Source organism: Dendrobates tinctorius, unplaced genomic scaffold (assembly GCF_039654945.1).
Source record: "Dendrobates tinctorius isolate UK_male_01 unplaced genomic scaffold, ASM3965494v1 ptg000022l, whole genome shotgun sequence".
Classification (NCBI taxonomy): domain Eukaryota; kingdom Metazoa; phylum Chordata; class Amphibia; order Anura; family Dendrobatidae; genus Dendrobates; species Dendrobates tinctorius.
Genome location: NW_027361690.1, coordinates 23,817,213 through 23,839,972, shown reverse-complemented (window position 1 = coordinate 23,839,972; position 22,760 = coordinate 23,817,213). Strand labels below are relative to the sequence as shown.

Here is a 22,760-nt window from a genome sequence, read left to right as displayed (position 1 = left end):
CTAGTTTCACCAGATACAAAAGGTCTTTAATAAGCTACCTTATACAGGCTGCTAAGAATATCATGCCTCATCACTGGAAAAGTACTTCTCCACCTACTCTGGAGGAGTGGTTCTGTGAAATAGCCCTTCTAAATAGGATGGAACATTTGATTGCCCAATCCCCCACTGACTGACAGATACTGTGAGACTTGGAGAGACTGGATTAAATTCCAAGAATCCGATGCCTACCGCCTTACATCAGACTGATGGGATCCACCCCTTTTCTCCAGTGTGTTTCTTGTCTGTCCGGATTGTACTCCGCGTTGGTTCGTGCCTGGTTATGCTATGTATGGTTTCCGTTGGATTTTAGTAACTTCATAATTGTACTACTGATGGCCTAAAATGTTCCCTTCTCTCCTTTTTCTTCCTATAACTTGATGTTTTATTGGACGATATACTTATATTCTATGATATAGTGATGCTGATATTGTCCTAGTTATTCTTTTCTTTTTGTTGCATTAACCTTTCAATAAAAATTGAATTTTGAAAAAAAGGCCGAAACATTGATTTATACATCTGAAACCTATTGGGTCTTCTTTTATTTAAATAAAGGAATATTTTGCAGAATATAGTTTGAGTGCTGAAGTTTCTACTCTGCATATGATATATTTATTTACTTCTGAGCACCACACGTACAGTTGAGCACCCATTTTTTCCTACTGTCCCAGAGGTGGAACATCGAAAACTGGAATAACCCTTTATCTACTAGAAAGCTGAAGGAAGAATCCAGGATCCTGGGAAACTCCAAAATACACACACGTGCTGCTTTAAGAATGACTTATCTATTGGGGATAATAGGACAAAATCACAGACTACAATGACATTCAGCAAGAGTTGAAAGCTGCAAGTTTCCAACAATAAAGTTTTAAATCATGGCAGGATATATGTGTTAATTTGAAAACAACATACTGCAAAAAGCACATTAACATAAAATTTACCTTTATGGACACTTTGTAAGATACATACACACAAGCGCTTCTCAGTAAATTAGATCAAAAAGTTAATTTCAGTTCTTCAATACAAAAAGTGAAACTCATTATATAGAGTCATTACAAACAGAGTGATTTATTTCAAGTGTTTATGTCTGTTAATGTTGATGATTATGGCTTACAGCCAATGAAAACCCAAAAGCCAACTCATTAAATTAGAATAATTAACAAAACACACCTGTAAAGGCTTCCTAACCATTTAAAAAGGTCCCTTAGTCTGTTTCAGTACGCTCCACAATCATGGGGAAGACTGCTGACTTGACAGATGTCCAGAAGGCAGTCATTGACACTCTCCACAAGGAGTGTTAGCCACAGAAGGTCATTGCTAAAGAAGCTAGCTGTTCACAGAGTGCTGTATCCAAGCATATTAATGGAAAGTTGAGTGGAAGGAAAAAGCGTGGTAGAAAAAGGTGCACAGGCAACTGGGATAACCGCAGCTTGAAAGTATTGTTAAGAAAAGGCCATACAAAAAATTGGGAGAGATTCACAAGGAGTGGACTGCTGCTGGAGTCACTGCTTCAAGAGCCACCACACACTGTCGTATCCAGCACATGGGCTACAAGTGTCACATTCCTTGTGTCAAGCCACTCAGGACCAATAGACAACGCCAGAAGCGTCTTACCTGGGACAAAGAGAAAAAGAACTGGACTGTTGTCAGTGGTCCAAGGTGTAGTTTTCAGATGAAAGTAAATTTTGCATTTCATTTGGAAATCAAGGTCCCAGAGTCTGGAGGAAGAGTGGAGAGGCAAACAATACAAGCTGGTTGAGTGTGAAGTTTCCACAATCAGTGATGGTTTGTGGAGCCATGTCATCTGCTGGTGTAGGTCCACTGTGTTTTATCAAGACCAAAGTCAGCGCAGCCGCCTACCTGGAAATTTTAGAGCACTTCATGCTTCCCTCTGCTGACAAGCTTTTTGGAGATGGAAATTTCATTCTCCAGCAGGACTTGGCACCTGTCCACACTGCCAAAAGTAGCAATACCTGGTTAACCCCTTCACTACCAAGGGTGGTTTGCACGTTAACTCCCAGGCCAATTTTTACAATTATGACCACTGTCCCTTTATGAGGTCATAACTCTGAAACGCTTCCATGGATCCCGGTGATTCTGACATTGTTTTCTTGTGACATAGTGTACTTCATGTTAGTGGTAAAATTTAATTCAAATAACTTGCGTTTGTTTGTGAAAAAAACGGAAATTTGGCGAAAATTTTGAAAAAACTTAATAAATAACCTTTCCCACATGTTTACTTTACATCAGCACAATTTTGGAACCAAAATTGTTTTTTGTTAGGAAGTTATAAGGGTTAAAAATTGACCAGCGATTTCTCATTTTTACAGCACCATTTTATTTTTAGGGACCACATCACATTTGAAGCCACTTTGAGGGGTCTATATGCTAGAAAATACCCAAAAGTGACACCATTCTAAAAACTGCACCCCTTATGGTGCTTAAAACCACATTCAAGAAGTTTATTAACCCTTTAGGTGCGTCACAGGAATTTTTTGAATATGTAAAAAAAAAAAATGAACATTTAACTTTTTTTCACAAAAAAAATACTTCAGGTTCAATTTTCTTTATTTTACCAAGGGTAACAGGAGAAATTGGACTGCAAAAGATAATGTGCAATTTGTCCTGAGTACGCTGATACCTGATATGTGGGAGGAACCACTGTTTCGGCATATGGCAGACCTCAATAGGGAAGGAGCGCCGTTTGACTTTTTCAATGCAAAATTGGCTGGAATTCAGATCGGACGCCATGTCGCGTTTGGAGAGCCCCTGATGTACCTAAACAGTGGAAACTCCCCCAAGTGACCCCATTTTGGAAACTAGACCCCCCAAGGAACTTATCTAGATATGTGGTGAGAACTTTGAACCCACAAGGGCTTCACAGAAGTTTATAACGTACAGCGGTACAATTAAAAAATCATTTTTTCCACAAAAATAATCTTTTCACCCCCAATTTTTATTTTTCCAAGGGTAACAGGACCCTAAAAGTTATTGTGCAATTTGTCCTGAGTACGCTGATACCCCACATGTGGGGGGTAAACCACTATTTGGGCGCATGGCAGAGCTCGGAAGGGAAGCAGTGCATTTGATGTTTTTGGCTGGAATTGAGATCGGACACCATGTCGCGTTTGGAAAGCCCCTGATGTACCAAAACAGTAGAAACCCCCCACAATTGACACCATTTTGGAAACTAGACCCCCCAAGGAACTTATCTAGATGTGTGGTGAGCACTTTGAACCCCCAGTGCTTCACAGAAGTTTATAACGCCCGGGCGTGAAAATAAAAAAATCGTATTTTTTCCACAAACATCATCTTTTAGTCCCCATTTTTTTATTTTCCCAAGGGTAACAGGAGAAATTGGACCCCAAAAGTTGTTGTCCAATTTGTCCTGAGTAAGCTGATACCTCATATGTGGGAGAAAACTACTGTATGGGCACACGTCAGGGCTCGGAAGGGAAGTAGTGACATTTTGGAATGCAGACTTTGATGGCATGGTCTGCTGGTGTCATGTTGCTTTTGGAGAGCCCCTGATGTACCAAAACAGTGGGAACCCCCCACAAGTGACCCGATTTTGGAAACTAGACCCCCTAATGAACTTATCTAGATGTGTGGTGAGCACTTTGAACCCCCCAGTGCTTCACAGAAGTTTATAACGACCGGGCGTGAAAATAAAAATATCGTATTTTTTCAACAATCATCATCTTTTAGTCCCCATTTTTTTTTATTTTCCCAAGGGTAACAGGAGAAATTGGACCCCAAAAGTTGTTGTCCAATTTGTCCTGAGTACGCTGATACCTCATATGTGGGAGAAAACTACTGTATGGGCACACGTCGGGGCTCGGAAGGGAAGTAGTGACGTTTTGGAATGCAGACTTTGATAGATTGGTCTGCAGGTGTCATGTGCGTTTGGAGAGCCCCTGATGTACCTAAACTACTGAAACTCCCCACAAGTGACCCCATTTTGGAAACTAGACCCCCCACGGAACTTATCTAGATGTGTGGTGAGCACTTTGAACCCCTAAGTGCTTCACAGAAGTTTATAACGCCTGGGCGTGAAAATAAAAAAATCATTTTTTTCCGCAAAAATGATATTTTTGCCCCCAATTTTTTATTTTCCTAAGGGTAACAGGAGAAATTGGACCCCAAAAGTTGTTTCCTAATTTGTCCTGAGTAGGCTGATACCCCATATGTGGGAGTAAAACACTAATTGGGAGGGAAGGACCACCATTTGACTTTTTCAACGCAGAATTGGCTGGAATGGAGATCAGACGCCATGTTGCATTTGGAGAGCACCTGATGTGCCCAAACAGTGGAAACCCCACAATTATAACTCCAACCCTAACCCCAACACACCCCTAGCCCTAACCCTAGCCCTAACGGAAAAATGGAAATAAATACATTTTCTTTTAGTTTTATTATTTTTCCCTAACTAAGGGGGTGATAACGGGGGGTTTGATTTACTATTTATGGCGGGTTTTTATGTCTGGCAGCTGTCACACGCTAAAAGACGCTTTTTATTGTAAAAATAGTTTTTGCATCACCACATATTGTGAGCTATAATTTTTCCGTATTTTGACCCACCGAGTCATGTGAGGTCTTATTTTTTGCGGGACGAGTTGACGTTTTTATTGGTACCATTTTCGGGCACGTGACATTTTTTGATCGCTTTTTATTCTGATTTTTGGGACGCAAAATGAACTACAACCAGTGTTTCATGAATTTCTTTTGGGGGGGTGTGTTTACACCGTTCCGTGTGCGGTAAAATTGATAAAGCGTTTCTATTCTTCGGGTCAGCACGGTTTTTTTTTATGTTTTGTCGGTTTTTTGCAATGAAAACAATTTTATATAAAAAATAATTATTTTTGTATCGCTTTATTCTGCGAGCTATAACTTTTTTATTTTTTTTTGCGGATGATGCTGTATGGGGGCTCGTTTTTTGCAGGACAAGATGACGTTTTCAGCGGTACCATGGATATTTATATGCGTCTTTTTGATCGCGCGTTATTGCACTTTTTGTTCGGTGGTAAGATAATAAATCATTTTTTGCTTCGTTTTTTATTTTTATTTTTTAAGGGGTTCGCTAAAGGGGTTAACTAATGGGACAGTTTTATAGGGCGGGTCTCTACGGATGCGGCGATACCAAATACGTGTACTTTTATTGCTTTTTTTTATTTTGAAAAAATGGATTTATTGGGGAATTTTTTTTTTTTTACTAATTTATTTAGCAATTTTTTTAAATTTATTTTTAACACTTTTTTTTTTTTGTACTTTATTACCTTGTCCCAGGTGGGACATCACTGTCCTGTGACAGATCGCTGATCTGTCACATCACAGATCACTGTGACAGATCAGCAATCTGTCACAGGCAGTTCTGCAGACTTCCTCATGCCTGCGCTTTGCAGGCAGTGAGGAAGTCAGCTCCCTACAGGCCCCCGTCGCCATCTTGGATCCGGGGGCCTGTAGGGAAAGAGACCCCCGCAGCAGCGCTGCACATTGCGCTGCTGTGGGGGGCTCAGGGAAGCACGGAGGGAGCCTCCTCCCTGCTGATGCTTCCCTTTAACCCCCGGTACACCGCGATAGCGTTTGATCGCGGTGTACAAGGGGTTAACGTGTCGGGGGCGGTCCGTGACCGCCCCTGACACATTGTGCCGGGTGTCAGCTGTGATAATCAGCTGACACCCGGCCGCGATCAGCGGCGCTCACCACATGGATGGAATATTACGTCCATTGTAGGTAAGGGGTTAAAAACCAACAGTATCACTGTGCTTGATTGGCCAGAAAACTCCCCATAGAGAATCTATGGGGTATTGTCAAGAGGAAGATGAGAGACACCAGATCCAATAATGCAGACGAGCTGAAGGCTGCTATCAAAGCAATCTAGGCTTCCATAACACCTCAGCAGTGCCACAGGCTGATCACCTCCATGCCACGCTGCGTTGATGCAGTAAATGATGCAAAAGAAGCCCCAACCAAGTATTGAGTGCATTTACTGAACATACATTTCAGTAGGCCAACATTTCAGATATTAAAATCATTTTTCAAGCTGGTGTTCTAAAGTATTTTAATTTACTGAGATAATGACTTGGGTTTTCATTGGCTGTAAGCCATAATCAACATTAACAGAAATAAACACGTGAAATAGATCACTCTGTTTGTAATGACTATATAATAAATGTGTTTCATTTTTTTTATTGAAGAACTGAAATAAATTAACTTTTTGATGATATTCTAATCTTCTGGCGAACTGTGCTACTCAAAACGCGTAGGTCTCCACTTGGCTGAATGTGTTACTGTAGTACGCAAGAGATTTCTGTCCCATTTTAACTAATAAATTTAAACTCAAACGTGCTGGATTGCATTTGGGAGTCTCCCAGGATTTTGGAAGCTTCCTAACTCTTTCTAGTTTTTCCTTGAACTTAGCATGAGTGGAACATTAAGGAATTATACTGGTGAGCAACAACCTTTTCTTTTATCTACTAGTTTTTCCCCAATGTCACCCTAATACTATACAAGCATACAATACCACCAACATTGGAGCTTCCTTTTAACTTCTCTTAAGTCAACCAGGGTTGAACCCAATTGCTGTGAACCAACTACTTCATTGTGTGAGGTGCTGCATTTTCAGGCAGGATCTACTGCATAACATTGTTATTTGAGCTGTTGTCTCTCAAATAAACAAGTCCGGCCATTATCCCAATGTTTTGACTGACTTCCCGTACATAGAAGCATTCATTCAAACAAGTACTTCTCTCTCTACATGAGAAAGACCTCCCTGCTGGAGGCTTATCTCAGTGAGACAAGGACACCTTCCCTGACTATCAGTTGGCCAGCACTCCTATACACATTAGTGTTGGCCAAACCAGTTGATATCAGCAAGTTTGACAGTCAAATGTCAACGGGGATCTTTAGTTTTCCACACTGTTATACAATCTCTACATGATATTGTGAGGAAATATGAAAAGAAATTGGAAGTTTCAGAATATCCACTACCCAGTCTAGCACCCACAAAAATGCCGTGGACAAAGTCTTATATTGCAATTCCTTCTATTCCCGTTTATGCTCAATAGCAGAACCTCCAGCATATATATGCAGTAACATGTCGAGGGGCAGGCGTACTGCAAATTGATCACAGAAATTCATAGATTTTACATAAAGCAAATGGCTTATTAGTAATTTATTGATTTCTTACCAAAGTTGCTGGGTTAATTTCTCCTTCAGTTTGACTTTCAAGATGTTTAAGTTGTTTCTGTGGAACGGTAGAGTCTCTGTGGCCTTAAAAAACACAATTATAAATACAAACCACACAGAGTACATTACTATAGATAATAGTTAATCCTTACTGTGGATCCTTGTAAAGTAAACGGGAAAGCACTCTTATGACAGAAGCAACCATCTAGGTACATGAACCCGCAAAATGAGTGAAAATCTTTTCCACGGTAAAATAATTTGACTTTTAATCAACTTTGCTTTTTTAAGTAAAATGCAAAAGCTACTCAAGATGGATATGCAAAACATATCTATCCCAAAATGGTATCAGAACGTTACTAATCTCTGAATATTGGAATTAAAGCATTTTTTTTTTAATTTATTTTTGTAACATTTAAAGAACAAAAAACATCCACATTTGCTACTTTGTACCAACCTGGAGAACAATAATGCCAGGTCAGTTTTACCGTATAATTAACATAGTAAATTAGAACCACAGAACAATTGTAGAATTCTACTTTCACTGCACTTGGAATTTTTTTTTCCTATAAACTTTTCCTGCAAAAAAACAATCCCTCATATGGCCATATGGCTAGAAAAATAAAACAAAAATAAAGTTATGGCTCTTGGAAGGGGAGGATAAAACAAACAAACAAAAAAAACTAAAAAGCAACCGGGGTGAAGGGGTTAACATGGGTTATATATTAATGTCACTAGATTAGTCTATTACCGTTTATTCTTTTGCCCATATTAATAATTCAGTACTAATTTGGCATATGTGCAACTTATAACTTTTATACTACTATCTATGGAACTAATATCTAGCAGTTGGTAATAGTGTTACCTTATGTATTCTCTGATTAATTGGATAACATTGCATGTGCCTCTTGAGTTACTTTGTGCCTTATTTTATCAACTTTGTTTTTTCTATATACTTTTCAATAAAGTCAAATGATTTTATCATGAAAGGGATTCAGTTTCACTCGTTTTCTGGGTTTCATTACCTAGATGGTTGCTTACTTTACTAAAAAGCAGTTTACATACAATGATCCATAATTAATGACCAATCATTAAAAAAGGAGATTTTTGTGTACTCACCGTAAAATCTCTTTCTCTTAGCCTTTAATTGGGGGACACAGAACCTTGGGTGTTATGCTGCTGTCCACTAGGAGGCGACACTATGCATAATCTGAAAAAAGATTAACTTTGGCTCCTCCTCTGCAGTATACACCCCTGGACGGCGTCAGCCTTCTCCAGTTTTGTGCCAAAGCATAAGGAGGAACGTAACCAAATAACATAACCATGCCTGTAAGAAGGCTACTATGTACGAGCTCAAGAACAATATGAGAACTCAACAGGAAACAACGGCCCGTAAGGGCAACAGGGTGGGAGCTGTGTCCCCCAATTAAAGGCTAAGAGAAAGAGATTTTACGGTGAGTACACAAAAATCTCCTTTACTCTGTCGCCTAATTGGGGGACACAGAACCTTGGGACGTCCCAAAGCAGTCCCTGGGTGGGAAGCAGTGGACGAATATTGTGCCGACAGTCCCCTAGACTTGGGGTACTGCCGCCTGCAGAACCAGTCTACCCAGGCTCGCATCCGCTGAGGACTGGGTATGAACACTGTAGTTTTTTGTAAACGTGTGTAGGCTAGTCCAAGTGGCCGCCTTGCACACTTGTTGTGCCGAAGCCTGATGCCGAATGGCCCAGGAGGCCCCTACTGCCCGTGTAGAGTGTGCCGTGATACCGGCCGGAAGAGGGGAACTGTTAAGTCGGTAGGCCTCATGTATGGTGGACTTGATCCACCTGGCAAGGGTAGCCTTGGAAGCCGGCAACCCCTTGCGACTACCTTCCGTAAGAATGAAGAGGGAATCGGATTTCCGGAAAGGTGCAGTCCTGGACACGTAAATCCGCAATGCCCTGACTAGGTCAAGCGTATGCAGAGCCTTCTCCACTCTATGTACCGGAACCGGGCAAAGGGAAGGCAGTGAAATCTCTTCGTTAAGGTGAAAGTTGGACACAACCTTCGGAAGGAAGGATGGTACCGTGCGGAGAACCACCTTGTCCTGGTGAAAGGCTAGGAAAGGTCGTCTGCAGGAAAGTGCTGACAATTCCGACACTCTGCGTAACGAGGTGATAGCCACTAGAAAAACCACTTTCTGAGACAGAATGGAGAGTGGAACTTCTCTAAGAGGTTCGAAGGGTGGAGCTTGCAATGCTGTCAGGACCAGATTGAGGTCCCACGTATCCATCGGACGTTTGTAGGGAGGAACCAATCGGGAAACTCCCTGGATGAAAGTCCTTACTTGCGGTTTAATAGCAATGCGCTTTGGAAAAAGGACTGAAAGCGCCGACACCTGACTCTTAAGCGAACTTAAGGATAGCTTGGCATCTAGGCCCGATTGAAGAAAACCTAGTACCTTCGGGAGGTAATAAGGGAGTGGGACTTGTCCATGAGATTCGCACCAAGAAAAAAAGGCTCTCCAGGTACGATAATAGAGCTTGGCAGAGGCAGGCTTCCTTGCCCTGATCATAGTTGCAATGACTGCCGGTGAAAAACCTGCCTGGGTTAGAATCCAGGTTTCAAGGGCCATGCCGTCAAATTGAGGGCCCCTGAATTCTGGTGGAAGAATGGACCTTGAGACAGAAGGTCGTGGCGGTCGGGTAGACGCCAGGGGGCGTCTGCCGTAAGTTGGACGATGTCGGCGTACCAAGTACGTCTGGGCCAGTCTGGCGCGATGAGGATGGTCGGAACTCCCTCTTGCTTGACCTTCCTCACGACCCTGGCTATTAGGGGGAGGGGTGGAAAAATGTACAGGAGTCGGAACTGGGACCAGTCCTGGACCAGGGCATCCGCTCTGAGCGACCGCGGGTCGTGTGTCCTGGCCATGAAATTGGGAACCTTGGCATTGAGATGGGATGCCATTAGGTCCACATCCGGGGTTCCCCATCGTTGACAGATCTGGTAAAAAATCTCGGGATGGAGAGACCACTCCCCCGAGTCCATTCCTTGCCTGCTGAGGAAGTCGGCTTCCCAGCTTTCTACACCCGGAATGTGTACCGCAGAAAGAACCGACCTTGTGTCTTCCGCCCAGCGGAGGATATGAGCCACTTCTCTCATTGCCTGGGCGCTGCGGGTCCCGCCTTGGTGATTCACGTATGCCACAGCCGTGGCATTGTCCGACTGTATCCGTATGTGCGAGGCTGCAAGCAAGTGATGAAAGGCTCTCAGTGCCAAGAGAATGGCCCTGATTTCCAGAACATTGATGGGCAATGTCACTTCCCTCGGTGACCACTTGCCCTGTGATGTAGGTGTACCGCCCCCCAGCCTGTCAGGCTTGCATCGGTAGTCAGGATCTTACATTGTCCTGAGAGGAATGGCTTCCCTCGTGTAAGCGAGGTTGGTTTGAGCCACCAGTGCAGGGACCTCCTGGTCGATGACGTCAACCTGAACTCCCTGTCGAGGGAGAAGGGGTTCCTGTCCCAAGATCTGCGTATGGCTAGCTGAAGGACCCTGAGGTGAAACTGGGCAAATGGCACTGCCTCTATTGCTGCTGCCATCCTGCCGAGGATTCTCATGGCAAACCGGAGAGATCGAGGAGGACTGCGAAGGAGTGTGCGAACTCCCAGACGGATGGCCAGTGTCTTGTCCTTGGGAAGGAGCACCAGGCCCCTGGTGGTGTCGAATACCATTCCCAGGAATGTTAGAGTCCGAGTTGGGATGGTCGACGATTTCTGTAGGTTGACTAGCCATCCCAGGCGACTCAGAGTGTCTAGAGTGATTGAGACACTGACCTCGCAGTCTTTGAAAGTGGGAGACTTGACGAGGAGGTCGTCCAGGTACGGGACGACTAGAATGCCTCTTGAGTGCAGGACGTCCATGGTGGCCGCCATGACTTTGGTGAACGTTCTTGGAGCCGTGGCGAGTCCGAACGGAAGGGCGACAAACTGGTAGTGGTTTTGGTTGACCGCGAACCTGAGAAACCTTTGGTGGGCGGGAGCAATTGGAATGTGGAGATACGCATCCTGTATGTCTATGGAGGCGAGGAATTCTCCCTGCTCCATGGATGCAACGATGGACCGGAGGGACTCCATGCGGAAATGACGGACCCGTACGTAATTGTTGAGCTGTTTTAGGTCCAGTATGGGTCGGACGCCGCCTCCTTTCTTGGGGACTACAAACAAATTTGAGTAGAATCCTCGGAATCTCTCGTTCGCGGGAACCGGCACCACAACTCCTGATTGAAGGAAAGAGGAAAGCGCTTGGTGGAAGACACGAGCCTTTTCTGGTGGTGTTGGAGGAACAGAAAGGAAGAACCGGTTCGGTGGAACGGAAGTAAACCCTATCTTGTATCCGGAAGACACTATTTCCCTGACCCACCTGTCTTCTGTAATAGGCAGCCAGACTTGCTGAAAGAGTAAAAGTCGGCCGCCTACTGGTGGGGTGTCTTCCGGAGGTCTCGAGTCATGATGAAGTGAAGTTCTGAGGTTTTCCTCCCTTGGGTTTCGCTTGGCCTGCTTTCGACTGCCAAGCCCTGTCCGGTCGCTGCTGCATCCGTGGGTTGTCTCTGCGTGGAGAACGGTTGCGGTTTTGCACTGGGCGCGAAACGGACCAGCCCGAGGAATTCCGAAAGGATCGGAATCGCGTCTGGTTTCTTCGTTTGAACGTGCGTTTCAGTTTTAGTTGAGGGAGAGAGGTACTCTTACCCCCGGTGGCATTGGCTATCATGGTGTCCAACTTTTCGCCGAAAAGTCTACCAGTAGAATACGGAAGTCGCGTGAGGGACTTCTTTGAGGCCGCATCCGCTTTCCATTCTCGCAGCCAGAGGATGCGTCGGATCGTGATGGCGTTTGATGCTATTCCCGCTACACCTCTGGCGGAATCCAGGGCTGCATGAATCATGTAGTCTGCTACCACTGCCATCTGGACCGATTGGTCCGAGAGTTCAGGATTTGAAGCCTGAAGACCCTCCTGTAGTCTTTTGGCCCAAGCTAGGATGGCCTTGGCTGCCCAAACTGAAGCAAACGCAGGGCCCAGAGAGGCGCCTGCCGCTTCGAAAATAGAACGAGCCATGCGTTCTACTTGCCGGTCTGCTGCGTCCCTGAGGGTTGAGCTATCCGGCAGAGAGAGTAAAGTCTGCGCTGCTAGCCTAGAAACCGGAGGGTCCACTTCAGGTGGATCTGCCCATTGTTTGGTGTCTTCCTGTGGGAAAGGGTACTTCGCTTCCAGATATTTGCGATTAGCGAATTTTTTGTCAGGCTGCGCAAACTGTTTGGTAAGTATTTTCTCAAACTCATCGTGATTAGGGAAGACCTTAGGTGGTTTTTGAACACTTTCGAAGCAAATCCTATGTTTTGGGACTTCCGGGGGCGACTCTGGAATTTTTAGCACCCGATGAATAGAAGAAATTATGTCCTCAACTAGCGCTGTATTGCTAGGGGGAGAAGGTACCACGGACCTGACCGTTTCATTATCTGAGTCGGAGTCACAGATGCCCTCCGAATCCTGTGCCTCACTAAGGTGATCCCTGGAGGGCGACCTGGGGCGGGGGTCTTCTGTGGTGGGGGATCCCTGTGGTAAATTGCACTGTCTGTCTGTGGCAGGGGACTGCCCAGGAGACCAGGAATGACGCTGTCTCTCCCTAGAGGGGGACGACCTTGTGCTATAGTGCGACTCAGGTGATCGAGACCTGTGAGTCCGCTTACGTCTGTGAGAGTCAGAAGCAGCATGTTCCTGAGACAAGCTGTCCGTTTGCTGTGTACCGTCCATAGCCGGGGTCCGACTCTGCAGAGCTTGCAGCAATGTAGCAGTTAGGTTGTCTATGGACTGTGACATAGACAGACATCTGAGTTGCCCATTCCGGCGTGGCCTGTGACACTGAAGCGTCAGTAGGGACTCCCTGGGGTTCTGACCCAGAGTTCTGGATGCAGACCCGGCAGTGCGGATACGTGCTGCCACTAGGGAGCGTGGCTTTGCAGGCTGTGCAGAATGCATAGAAACATTCCTGCCTGGTTCTCTTCCTTGAGCCCGGCATAGTGCACAGAGGCTGGCTATAAGGGATCGTACAGGGGTGGCTACGCAGAGGGAACCCACAGAAAGCCTTATAGGAAGTATAGATTCACAGCTGAGTAATGAGAACCCAGCTGTGAGCTTACCCCACCGGTGTGCCCCTAGGTCCAGCGCCGACAGATCCAAGTTCTGTGCCCCCCGGAGACCGCTGTGATGCTTCTCTCCTGGATCTCATCCAGAAAAAATGGCCACCGGGGCTCTGAGGAGAGGGAGGAGGGGGCGGAGAGCTGACAAGGGCGCGCTGGGCTGTGTAAAAACGCGCCCTTTCTGCCTCAATCCGCCCTTTCTATGACACTCCAGTGTGTCATTTTGGTCATCCGGGGGGCGGGCCGGGGGGCGGGGAAAAGGCGGCGGCTTCAGCTAGGCCGAAGCCGCGGTCTAAATTTGAAGCCTGATGCCCAGGAGGGCTCCAGAGCGGCGCGGTAGTCCGGGGGGGGGGGGCGGATTTGTACCAGACCCCCCCAGAACGGTCGACTGGATAGCGGTGGGGGTAGCGGTTTTTGTATGGGGGGCCCCTGAAGGGCTATGGAGCCGCTGCTGCTGCAGAGACAGGGACGCAGCAAAAGCCCTGTTTCTGCTGTGCCATCCAGTCCGCACCCTCCCCCGGCCCCCACAGGATCCCTCAGCCGGCCTGGGGTCCCTGGAAGCTGCGGAATGCTGCCTGATCTCCGACCCTACCTGAGGCGTCTCAACCTAATACCCACTGCGGGGGATTAGGGAGGGTGCGTCTGTCACCGTCAGGGGGTCTTCATCCTCGCCTCGACCTCAACCCAGACCCCTTAAGGGTGTTGGGGAAGGAGGGGGGTCTCGACCTCGAACCAGGACCCGAGGGACTGGGGAGGGAGCGACATGGGGAAAAAAAAACCACCTCAACCTCAACCGGGTACTCCTAATAGGGGACCGAGGAGGGAGCCATGCCGGGAGTCTCGCTGGAGACCCACTTTTCTTCATCTGTATTTCCGTGAAAAAAGGAAAAAAACGGAAGAAAAAAGGTGTGCCTCCTTGCGACACTAAGCAAAAACTGGAGAAGGCTGACGCCGTCCAGGGGTGTATACTGCAGAGGAGGAGCCAAAGTTAATCTTTTTTCAGATTATGCATAGTGTCGCCTCCTAGTGGACAGCAGCATAACACCCAAGGTTGTGTGTCCCCCAATTAGGCGACAGAGTAAATACAGTTACCATGAAGGAAGCAAGTTTCAGCTAGCATGCCTCTCCCGGTATTTGCCCAGCGCTGGCACCAGGTTACTACTCTAATTACATTCACACACGATAGCTAGCAAAATGATTTAAAAAAAAAAAATATGTAACTGCGTGTGGTTCTGTCAGTGACTGACAGCCATCATTACATGCATACTTACACATAGATGGATGTCAGTCACTTATTGGTCCAATGGGCCATCCACTCCCACCCCACAGCCCTCCGCATCTCCTCCACCCCCCCCCCCACAGCCCTCCGCATCCCCTCCACACCCCCCCGCATCCCCTCCAGCCCCCCACAGCCCCCCGCATCCCCTCCAGCCCCCCATAGCCCTCCGCATCCCATCCAGCCCCCCACAGCATCCCATCCAGCCCCCCACAGCATCCCATCCAGCCCCCCACAGCCCTCTGCATCCCATCCAGCCCCCCACAGCCCTCTGCATCATGTCCAACCCCACCACAGCCCTCTGCATCATGTCCAACCCCACCACAGAGACTTAAGATCAGTTGTAGCAGTAGTGTAAAATCTGTGTTGAATTGCATTTTAATTGACACGTCTTGCTAAAGGATCCTTATCTTTTACGGTTATGGAAAAGGGAGTGACATCATTTACATGTAATTCATTAAAACTTAGTAGCAATGAAAATTGCCTAATTTAAATTAAGTCACAACAGGAAGCGATAAGATAATGCACATACCAACAAACGCACCAAATTCCACAGTGTTTTCGACATTTGACGATCTTGGTTGGAGACACATTTCCAGCTTTGAGGTCATCTCCAATTGATTTTTCAAGCTTGGCTGGTTTGGCGTGCTGAGAAAAAAGGTCGCTGGAGAACAGCTTGGCATGCTAGTGGTGGTGATGTCACGATTCGGATTTTCAACAAGCGATACAGCTCCCTGTGCACTGTTGGGCAGTTCTGAAGGACAATCAGTGGAAACTAAGGCACTTCCAGATGGACCAGCACCCGGAATATTTAGTTTTTCTCTCTGAGGTGGAAAGAAGTCACCCACCGTTTTTCCTACAGTGTTTCTTTCATCTCTCAAAGAAATGTTAAATAGATAGTTACTGTTGGCCTCGGGACTTCCTTGGGGAAACGAAGAGCCAAAGAAATTATTAACACTATGCTTTTTCCTTATGGAGGAGCGGAGAGGGCCATCATCCACCAGATTTTGCCCCAAATGCTTTGAAATGCTCAACTCCCGGATCTCAGTGTGAACCTTGCTGGCCTCAGATGCTTTTTGTGCAGTAAGTGTTTTCAAGGTATCCACAGTAAGGGCGGACAGGTCTTGTAAGTGTCCAATCTGAGAGTCCAGAGAGTGTAAAGAACGCTTTATATAGTTAACACGATCTCCGACTTCTTTGATTTGTATGCACATCTGCTCAACCCTGGGGGGGGGGGGAGGGAAAAAAACAAAAAACACAAAACTCCATGTAAATGAAAGTCTGAGCATGACTGCTAGAAAAGTGCTTATAAAAAAATATATATATATATATATATATATATATATATATATATATATATATATATATATATATATATATATATATATATATATATATATATAAATTCCAGTATCATAAGAACATAACATTGCAATTCAAAGCTGAAAAATAGTCAAGATCTCCAAAACAGACAATGATGAAAACAGTGTAGACAAAATTATTTATACAATAAAATAAATTGTGTTTACCTCTCAGATGTAATGCGAATTCGCTCTTCACTTCCCAAATGAAATTTATCATCTTTTGCATTGAAATAAATTTCTACGCAGAGCTCCTCAAAATCATGAAGCTTCTTCTGGTCTTCCTCCGTTAAAAATAACTCTAAATAAAAATGAATAAATGTAAAGTGTTGTGTAAGTAGGGAAGAGATACTAAATGTGATCATAATTTAAGAACAATATTTTTTTTGAAAACTAAGAAATCCTTTTTTTGATTCAATAGTGATGAAAGGTTTGCTTCTATTTTTTTTTGTCTATTTAAGGGTGGTTTCACATTAGCGCTTTTTAAGCGCACGCACGGCCGGGGGTAGCTCCGCCCCCGAGCCGGCTCTCTGCCCGGCGTGCCCGCCCCTTGCTTGTATCGCCGCCTCCTAGCGCACAGCGGCGCCTGCGATCGGCGCACCCTATCTTTAGCATAGGGTGCGCAGATCGTGCGCAGGCCGTGCGCTAGTTGCGCTTTGACCTGCGATGCGCACTTTTGACGGTGCGCCGTGCGCGCCAAAATCAAACTTTTCGGATTTTGGCGCGCACGGCGCACCGTCAATAGTGCGCAGCGCAGGTCAAAGCGCAACTAGCGCACGCCCTGCGCACGATCTGCGCACCCTATGCTAAAGATAGGGTGCGCCGATCGCAGGCGCCGCTGTGCGCTAGGAGGCGGCGATACAAGCAAGGGGCGGGCACGCCGGGCAGAGAGCCGGCTCGGGGGCGGAGCTACCCCCGGCCGTGCGTGCGCTTAAAAAGCGCTAATGTGAAACCACCCTAAAGGTTAAGTGATGAGTATAAAAAAAAACAAAACAAAACAAAAAAAACAAAACAAAGAACACACAGGATTGTGGTTGCTTACCGTAAAATCTGTTTCTCGGAGCCTTCATTGGGGGACACAGGAACCATGGGTGTATGCTGCTTCCACTAGGAGGCTGACACTATGCACATAAAAAAGTTAGCTCCTCCGCAGTATACACCCCACCGGCTTGCGTTCAATTTCTCAGTTAGTGAGAAAGCAGTAGGAGAAGCAATAGAATAGAGAACAAACGGACAACTCAACTGTAACTATAATACAAAAAACAGAAGTTGTGAACATGGGAGGGTGCTGTGCCCCCCAATGAAGACTCCCAGAAACAGATTTTACGGTAAGCAACCAAAATCCTGTTTTCTCCATCGCTTCATTGGGGGACACAGGCACCATGGGACGTCCCAAAGCAGTCCCTGGGGAGGGAAAAGCAAACTTCCATCAGGCCAGCAGACTCCCCACCGCTGCCTGCAAGATCCTTCTTCCTAGGCTGGCGTCTGCCGAAGCGTAGGTGTTGACCCTGTAAAAGTTTGCAAACGTGTGGACCTAAGACCAGGTTGCAGCCTTACAAAGCTGCAGCGCGGAAGCCCTGTGGTGCACCACACCCACTGCCTGGGTGGAGTGAGCCTTAACCCCAGGAGGGGGCACTCTGTTCTTGACCCAGTAAACCTCCAAGATTGCCGATTTAATCCAGCGAGCAATAGTCGCCTTGGAGGCCGGCAAGCCCTTTCGTGCACCATCTGGGATGACGAAAAGGGAGTCCATCTTCCGGAACGCATCCGTTCTAACCAAATAGACCTTCGTCGCCCTGACCAGGTCTAACTTGTTCAAAGAGCGTTCCCGGGGATGAATTGGAGCCGGACAAAATGAAGGTAGAACGATGTCTTCATTCAGGTGGAAAGTAGAAAGCACCTTGGGTAGGAAGGAAGGCGGAGGCCGCAGTACCACCTTATCCTGGTGAATTACCAAGAAAGGGGGTCGACAAGAAAGGGCCGCCAATTCCGAGACGCGCCGGATGGAATTAATGGCCACGAGAAAGGCCACTTTCCAGGAAAGAAAGGATAGAGAGACTTCCATGAGGCTCAAATGGGGGACTTTGTAGGGCCTCTAGGACAAGATTGAGATCCCAGGGGTCCACGGGAGCTCGATACAGCGGTGTTGCATGAGCTGCCCCCTGGAGAAAAGTTCTGACCTGCGGGCGAGAGGACAACGTCTTCTGGAAAAGAATGGAAAGTGCCAAAACTTGACCCTTTAGAGAGCTAAGGGCAAGGACAGCGTCCAGACCCACCTGGAAAAATGCCAGAACCGAAGGAAGCGAAAAGGACATAGGCGGAATCTGATTGGACTCGCACCAACCGAAATAGGCCTTCCATGTGCGATAGTATATTCTGGAAGACGATGGCTTCCTAGCCCGGATCATGGTGTGAATAACCCGATCCGAAAAGCCTGACCCCTTCAGAACTGAGGTCTCAATGGCCACGCCGTCAAATTGAGCGACTGAGAATTGGGGTAGCAAATCGGACCCCGAGACAGCAAATCTGGTCTGTCTGGAAGCCTCCAGGGAGTGTCCGCGAGAAGGTTGATGATGTCCGCGAACCAAGACCTTCTGGGCCAAATCGGGCGCGATTAGGATGACTGGCACCCCTTCTGCCTTGATCTTCAACAGTTTGGGGAGAAGATGAAGAGGAGGGAACAGATAGGGGAGCACGAACTGTGACCAAGGAATGGTGACAGCATCGGCGCCCACCGCGAGGGGATCGCGGGCCCTGGACACGAACCGTGTAACCTTCCTGTTCAGATGGGATGCCATAAGGTCCACGTCCGACGTCCCCCATCGAAGACAAATCTGATGGAAGACCTCCTGATGCAGGGACCATTCCCCTGCCGCGAGACCCTCGCAACTGAGAAAGTCGGCGGCCCCGTTTTCCACGCCGGGAATATGTACCGCGGATATTGCTGGAACTGACCTCTCTCTGCCCAGTGAAGGATTTTGGACACCTCAGCCAACGCCAAGGAACTCGGGAGTCCCTCCTTGGTGGTTGACGCATGCCACCGCTGTGGCATTGTCCGTTTGAATCCGAACTAATATAATGAAACTAGGAAACAGAAAAGCGCAATAGGGTCTTATCTGGTAATTAATTGGATAGATATGACAAAAGTCTACTCACCCTTTCCAGGAGAGGTATAAGCATAGAAACCCGCCGTCAGCCTGCTGCACGCCCGAAGGTCCACTGCGTGACCTCCAATACGGATCCTTATGGATATAATGTTATTCTCGGGCTTACTGTGCGCTGCTTGACCAGGATAAAATCCCCACAATATGAGAAATTTGACCATTTAATTCCCAACGCGTTTCAAAGTGTGAACCACTTCTTCAGGGGATGACAAACTTATGTCATCCCCTGAAGAAGTGGTTCACACTTTGAAACGCGTTGGGAATTAAATGGTCAAATTTCTCATATTGTGGGGATTTTATCCTGGTCAAGCAGCGCACAGTAAGCCCGAGAACAACATTATATCCATAAGGATCCGTATTTGAATCCGAACTGGCAGACCCTTGAGCAGTTTGTCCCAATGAAGTAGGGACAGAAAAATTGCCCGTATCTCTAGGACATTGATCGGGAGAGCGACCTCCTGCGTCGACCAATGACCCTGGACGGTCAGATGGCGAAACACCGCGCCCCAGCCGAGAAGGCTGGCGTCCGTCGTCATCACTTGCCAATGTACCGGAAGGAAGGACCGGCCCTGGGAAATGAGAGGTGATGTTAGCCACCAGTTGAGGGACAGCTTGACCTGAAAGGAGAGTCGAATTGGGCGATTCAGGGAGGAGACAGATCTGTTCCACTGAGACAGAATGGCTTGCTGAAGTGGTCTTGAATGAAATTGGGCAAAGGGAATCGCTTCCGACGTTGCCACAATTCTCCCTAGAACCCTCATGGCTGATCGGAGAGAAATGAGCCGCGGGCCATGAAGCAAGCGAATCTCCCGCTGAAGAGTTACTCTCTTCTCCTTGGGAAGGAAGACTCTTGCCTGAAGGGTGTCGAAAAGTAAGCCTAGGAACACAAGGCGTTGGGTTGGGACCAGGCAGGACTTTTTCCTGTTGATGATCCACCCGAATCGAGAAAGGGAGTCACGAACGATGTTCAGGCTTTCTTGAGCCTGGGGTAAGGACGGAGCTTTGAGGAGAATGTCGTCGAGGTACGGAAAGAGTACGAGCCCCCTGATCCTCAAGAGGGTCATCAACGCTGCCATGATTTTTGTAAAAACCCTGGGAGCGGTGGTGAGCCCGAAAGGTAGGACGACAAACTGGAAATGCTCCTGCTGAATCGCGAAGCGCAGGAATCTCTGATGTCCCGGGAAGATGGGGACATGTAGAGAGGTGTCCTGAATGTCTATGGAGCACAGAAATTCCTGTGCCTACATGGAGGCAATTACTGAATGAAGGGACTCCATCCTGAAATGTCGCAGATGGACCCTTTTGTTTAGTAATTTTAGATCCAGAATGGGCCGAACCGTACTGCCTTTTTTCGGCACTACAAACAGGTTGGAGTAAAAACCTGTGAAGCGTTCTCCTTCTGGTACGGGAACAATCACCCCCGAAATGAGGAGAGAGGCGATGGCTGTGAAGAAACCTGGAACCAAGGCAGGGTACATTCGGGGGACGGGATTCGAAGAAACGATCCCGCGGACGCGAAACAAATTTTATCTTGTATCCCGAGGATACAACTTCCCTAACCCAGGCGTCTTCCACCGAGGTTAGCCAAACATCCTTGAAGGCAAGAAGGCGGCCGCCTAGCCTGAGGGATGCGCTGGGATTCTGATGATAGTCATGCAGAGGACAATCTTCCAGGTCTGGACCTACCTTGGGAGGAATGGGAGCACCAGGAAGGAGTGGGCCTAAAGGAAACTCTTTTCCTATCTTGGCATGCTTGTTGCCTCTGCTGTTGGGAGTGCGCGTCTGATGTTGTGAAGCGACAAAAAGGCCCGAAACTCACGTTTCGGAGGAGGCCAATGAGGTTTGGACTGGGGAAGAAGGGAGCTTGTGCCCCCAGTGGTGTCCTTAACAATCTGGTCCAGCCTGCCGCCGAAGAGACGCGATCCCTGAAAAGGTAGGCTGGTGAGGGACTTTTTGGATGACAAGTCCTCCTGCCATGCCTTGAGCCAAACCGTGCGCCAAATTGCCACCACGTTGCTAGATGCCTGGGCTGCTCAAGACGCAGCATCTAGGGAGGCCGAGACCAAATATTCGCCTGCGTGAGAAATCTGGTCAGCGAGATCCGCCAGCTGCTCTGGCTGAGCTCCGGCCCGTATGCCCCGACGGAGATCCTTAGCCCATTTGGCAATGACCTTTGAAACCCAAGTAGAAGCAAAAGAGGGGCTTAGAGCAGCTGCCGCCGCTTCGAACGCCGATTTCACAAGGGATTCTATGATTCTGTCATAAGGATCTCCTAAGGATGCTCAACCAGAAATCGGAAGGACCATGTTGTGAGATAGCCTGGAAACCGGCGGATCCACGGAAGGAGAAGTTGACCAGTCTCCGGTGAGGTCCGGAGAGAAAGGATATAACACGCCAAGGCGTTTTCCTCTTTGAAAGCGCCTGGTTGGATTTTCTCTTTCCCTGATAATGAGTTTCTGGAATTCTGAATGAGGAGCGAAGACCTTGGAAGGAGGTTTAGACCGTCTGAACAAAACACCCTGATCTGCGGGTTCCACGGACAAATCCTTGATATTGAAAGTCTGGTTGATCACTCCAATGAGACTCTGGACCATATCCCTCATGTCAGCGATTTGGTCTGAGTCCAGCTCCAAAGCATCCTCAGAGGACGCATCCGAAAAAGCCTCGCCTGGCTCAGGAGGGGGATGACCGGGAAGAGGGCCGCTGGATCGGACTATGGGGCGAGACGGAACGGGAAGAGGAACCGGACTGATGCTCCTTTCTGGATCTTTTGAGGCTTATTGGCAGGCCCAGACGGAGCTTCTTGTGACCTGCTGGGTCCTGCGGGAGACTGCAGGGGCAACTTATCGAGTACCGACACCAGGGACTGAGACACCCTGGTGACGTCCGCCACAAATTGTGACAGAGATGAAGCCCACCCAGGGATAGGGGCCTCACTCTCGCTTGGGACACTCCAAGGGGCTCCTGGGCGGTGGGTTCAATGGGGTTGCTGCAGTCCTGACAGAGGGGAGAGGACTGACCTGAAGGAAATTTGCGATTAGAAGAAGAACAAGCAAAGTGACTGACCACCGCAGAGGAAGAGGAGGTGGCAGGAGGGAGAGAGCGAAGAGATTTAGAATTAGACATGGTGAGCTAACCACTAACAGTGTCATACGGTTAGGGGACACAGAGCCGAGGAGGGTGTCAGTCTGCAGAGCAGAGCTACTCACGGAACCGGTGTCCTGAAGTGACTTCCAGCTATGGGGCTGCGCAGCTTGCTTGGGTCTGCAAGTCCTGCAGGCAGGGCAAAACAGGGACCGGCTCACAGGCTGAGGTAAAATGGTGGCAGCCTGAGGAAAAAACGCTCCCTCCTTGATCAGTGGGTAGTCATTAGCTCACTGTGGGTCTGGGAGGAGGGGGGCAGCGCGAACCGCCCTTCCAGCGGTACCAAGATGGCGGTGCCAAAGAGCCATAGGAGGACTAGGAGTGGGCGGGACCAAGCGCAGGCTCCCGTCCCTGAATGGAGCAGTGGGCGGCGCAGGACGGGCGGGAAAACGCCCGCCCGAAGAAAGGGGCGTGGCC

General features: G+C 47.6%; 1 protein-coding gene across 3 annotated transcripts in view; it reads right to left on the bottom strand.

The window, feature by feature from the left end:
- The window catches only part of LOC141084081 (transient receptor potential cation channel subfamily M member 7-like), a 166,054-nt gene that overhangs the window by 35,046 nt on the left and 108,248 nt on the right, over positions 1–22,760 (bottom strand). For 2 of the 3 annotated variants that reach the window (XM_073568497.1, XM_073568499.1), the window contains 3 exons: positions 16,204–16,336; positions 15,207–15,898; positions 7,226–7,308 (listed from right to left, as the gene is read on the bottom strand). In XM_073568497.1, coding sequence (XP_073424598.1) covers positions 7,226–7,308; positions 15,207–15,898; positions 16,204–16,336 — 908 coding nt within the window. The remainder of the gene's footprint in view (positions 1–7,225; positions 7,309–15,206; positions 15,899–16,203; positions 16,337–22,760) is intronic. The other variant, XM_073568498.1, reaches the window with a different exon arrangement.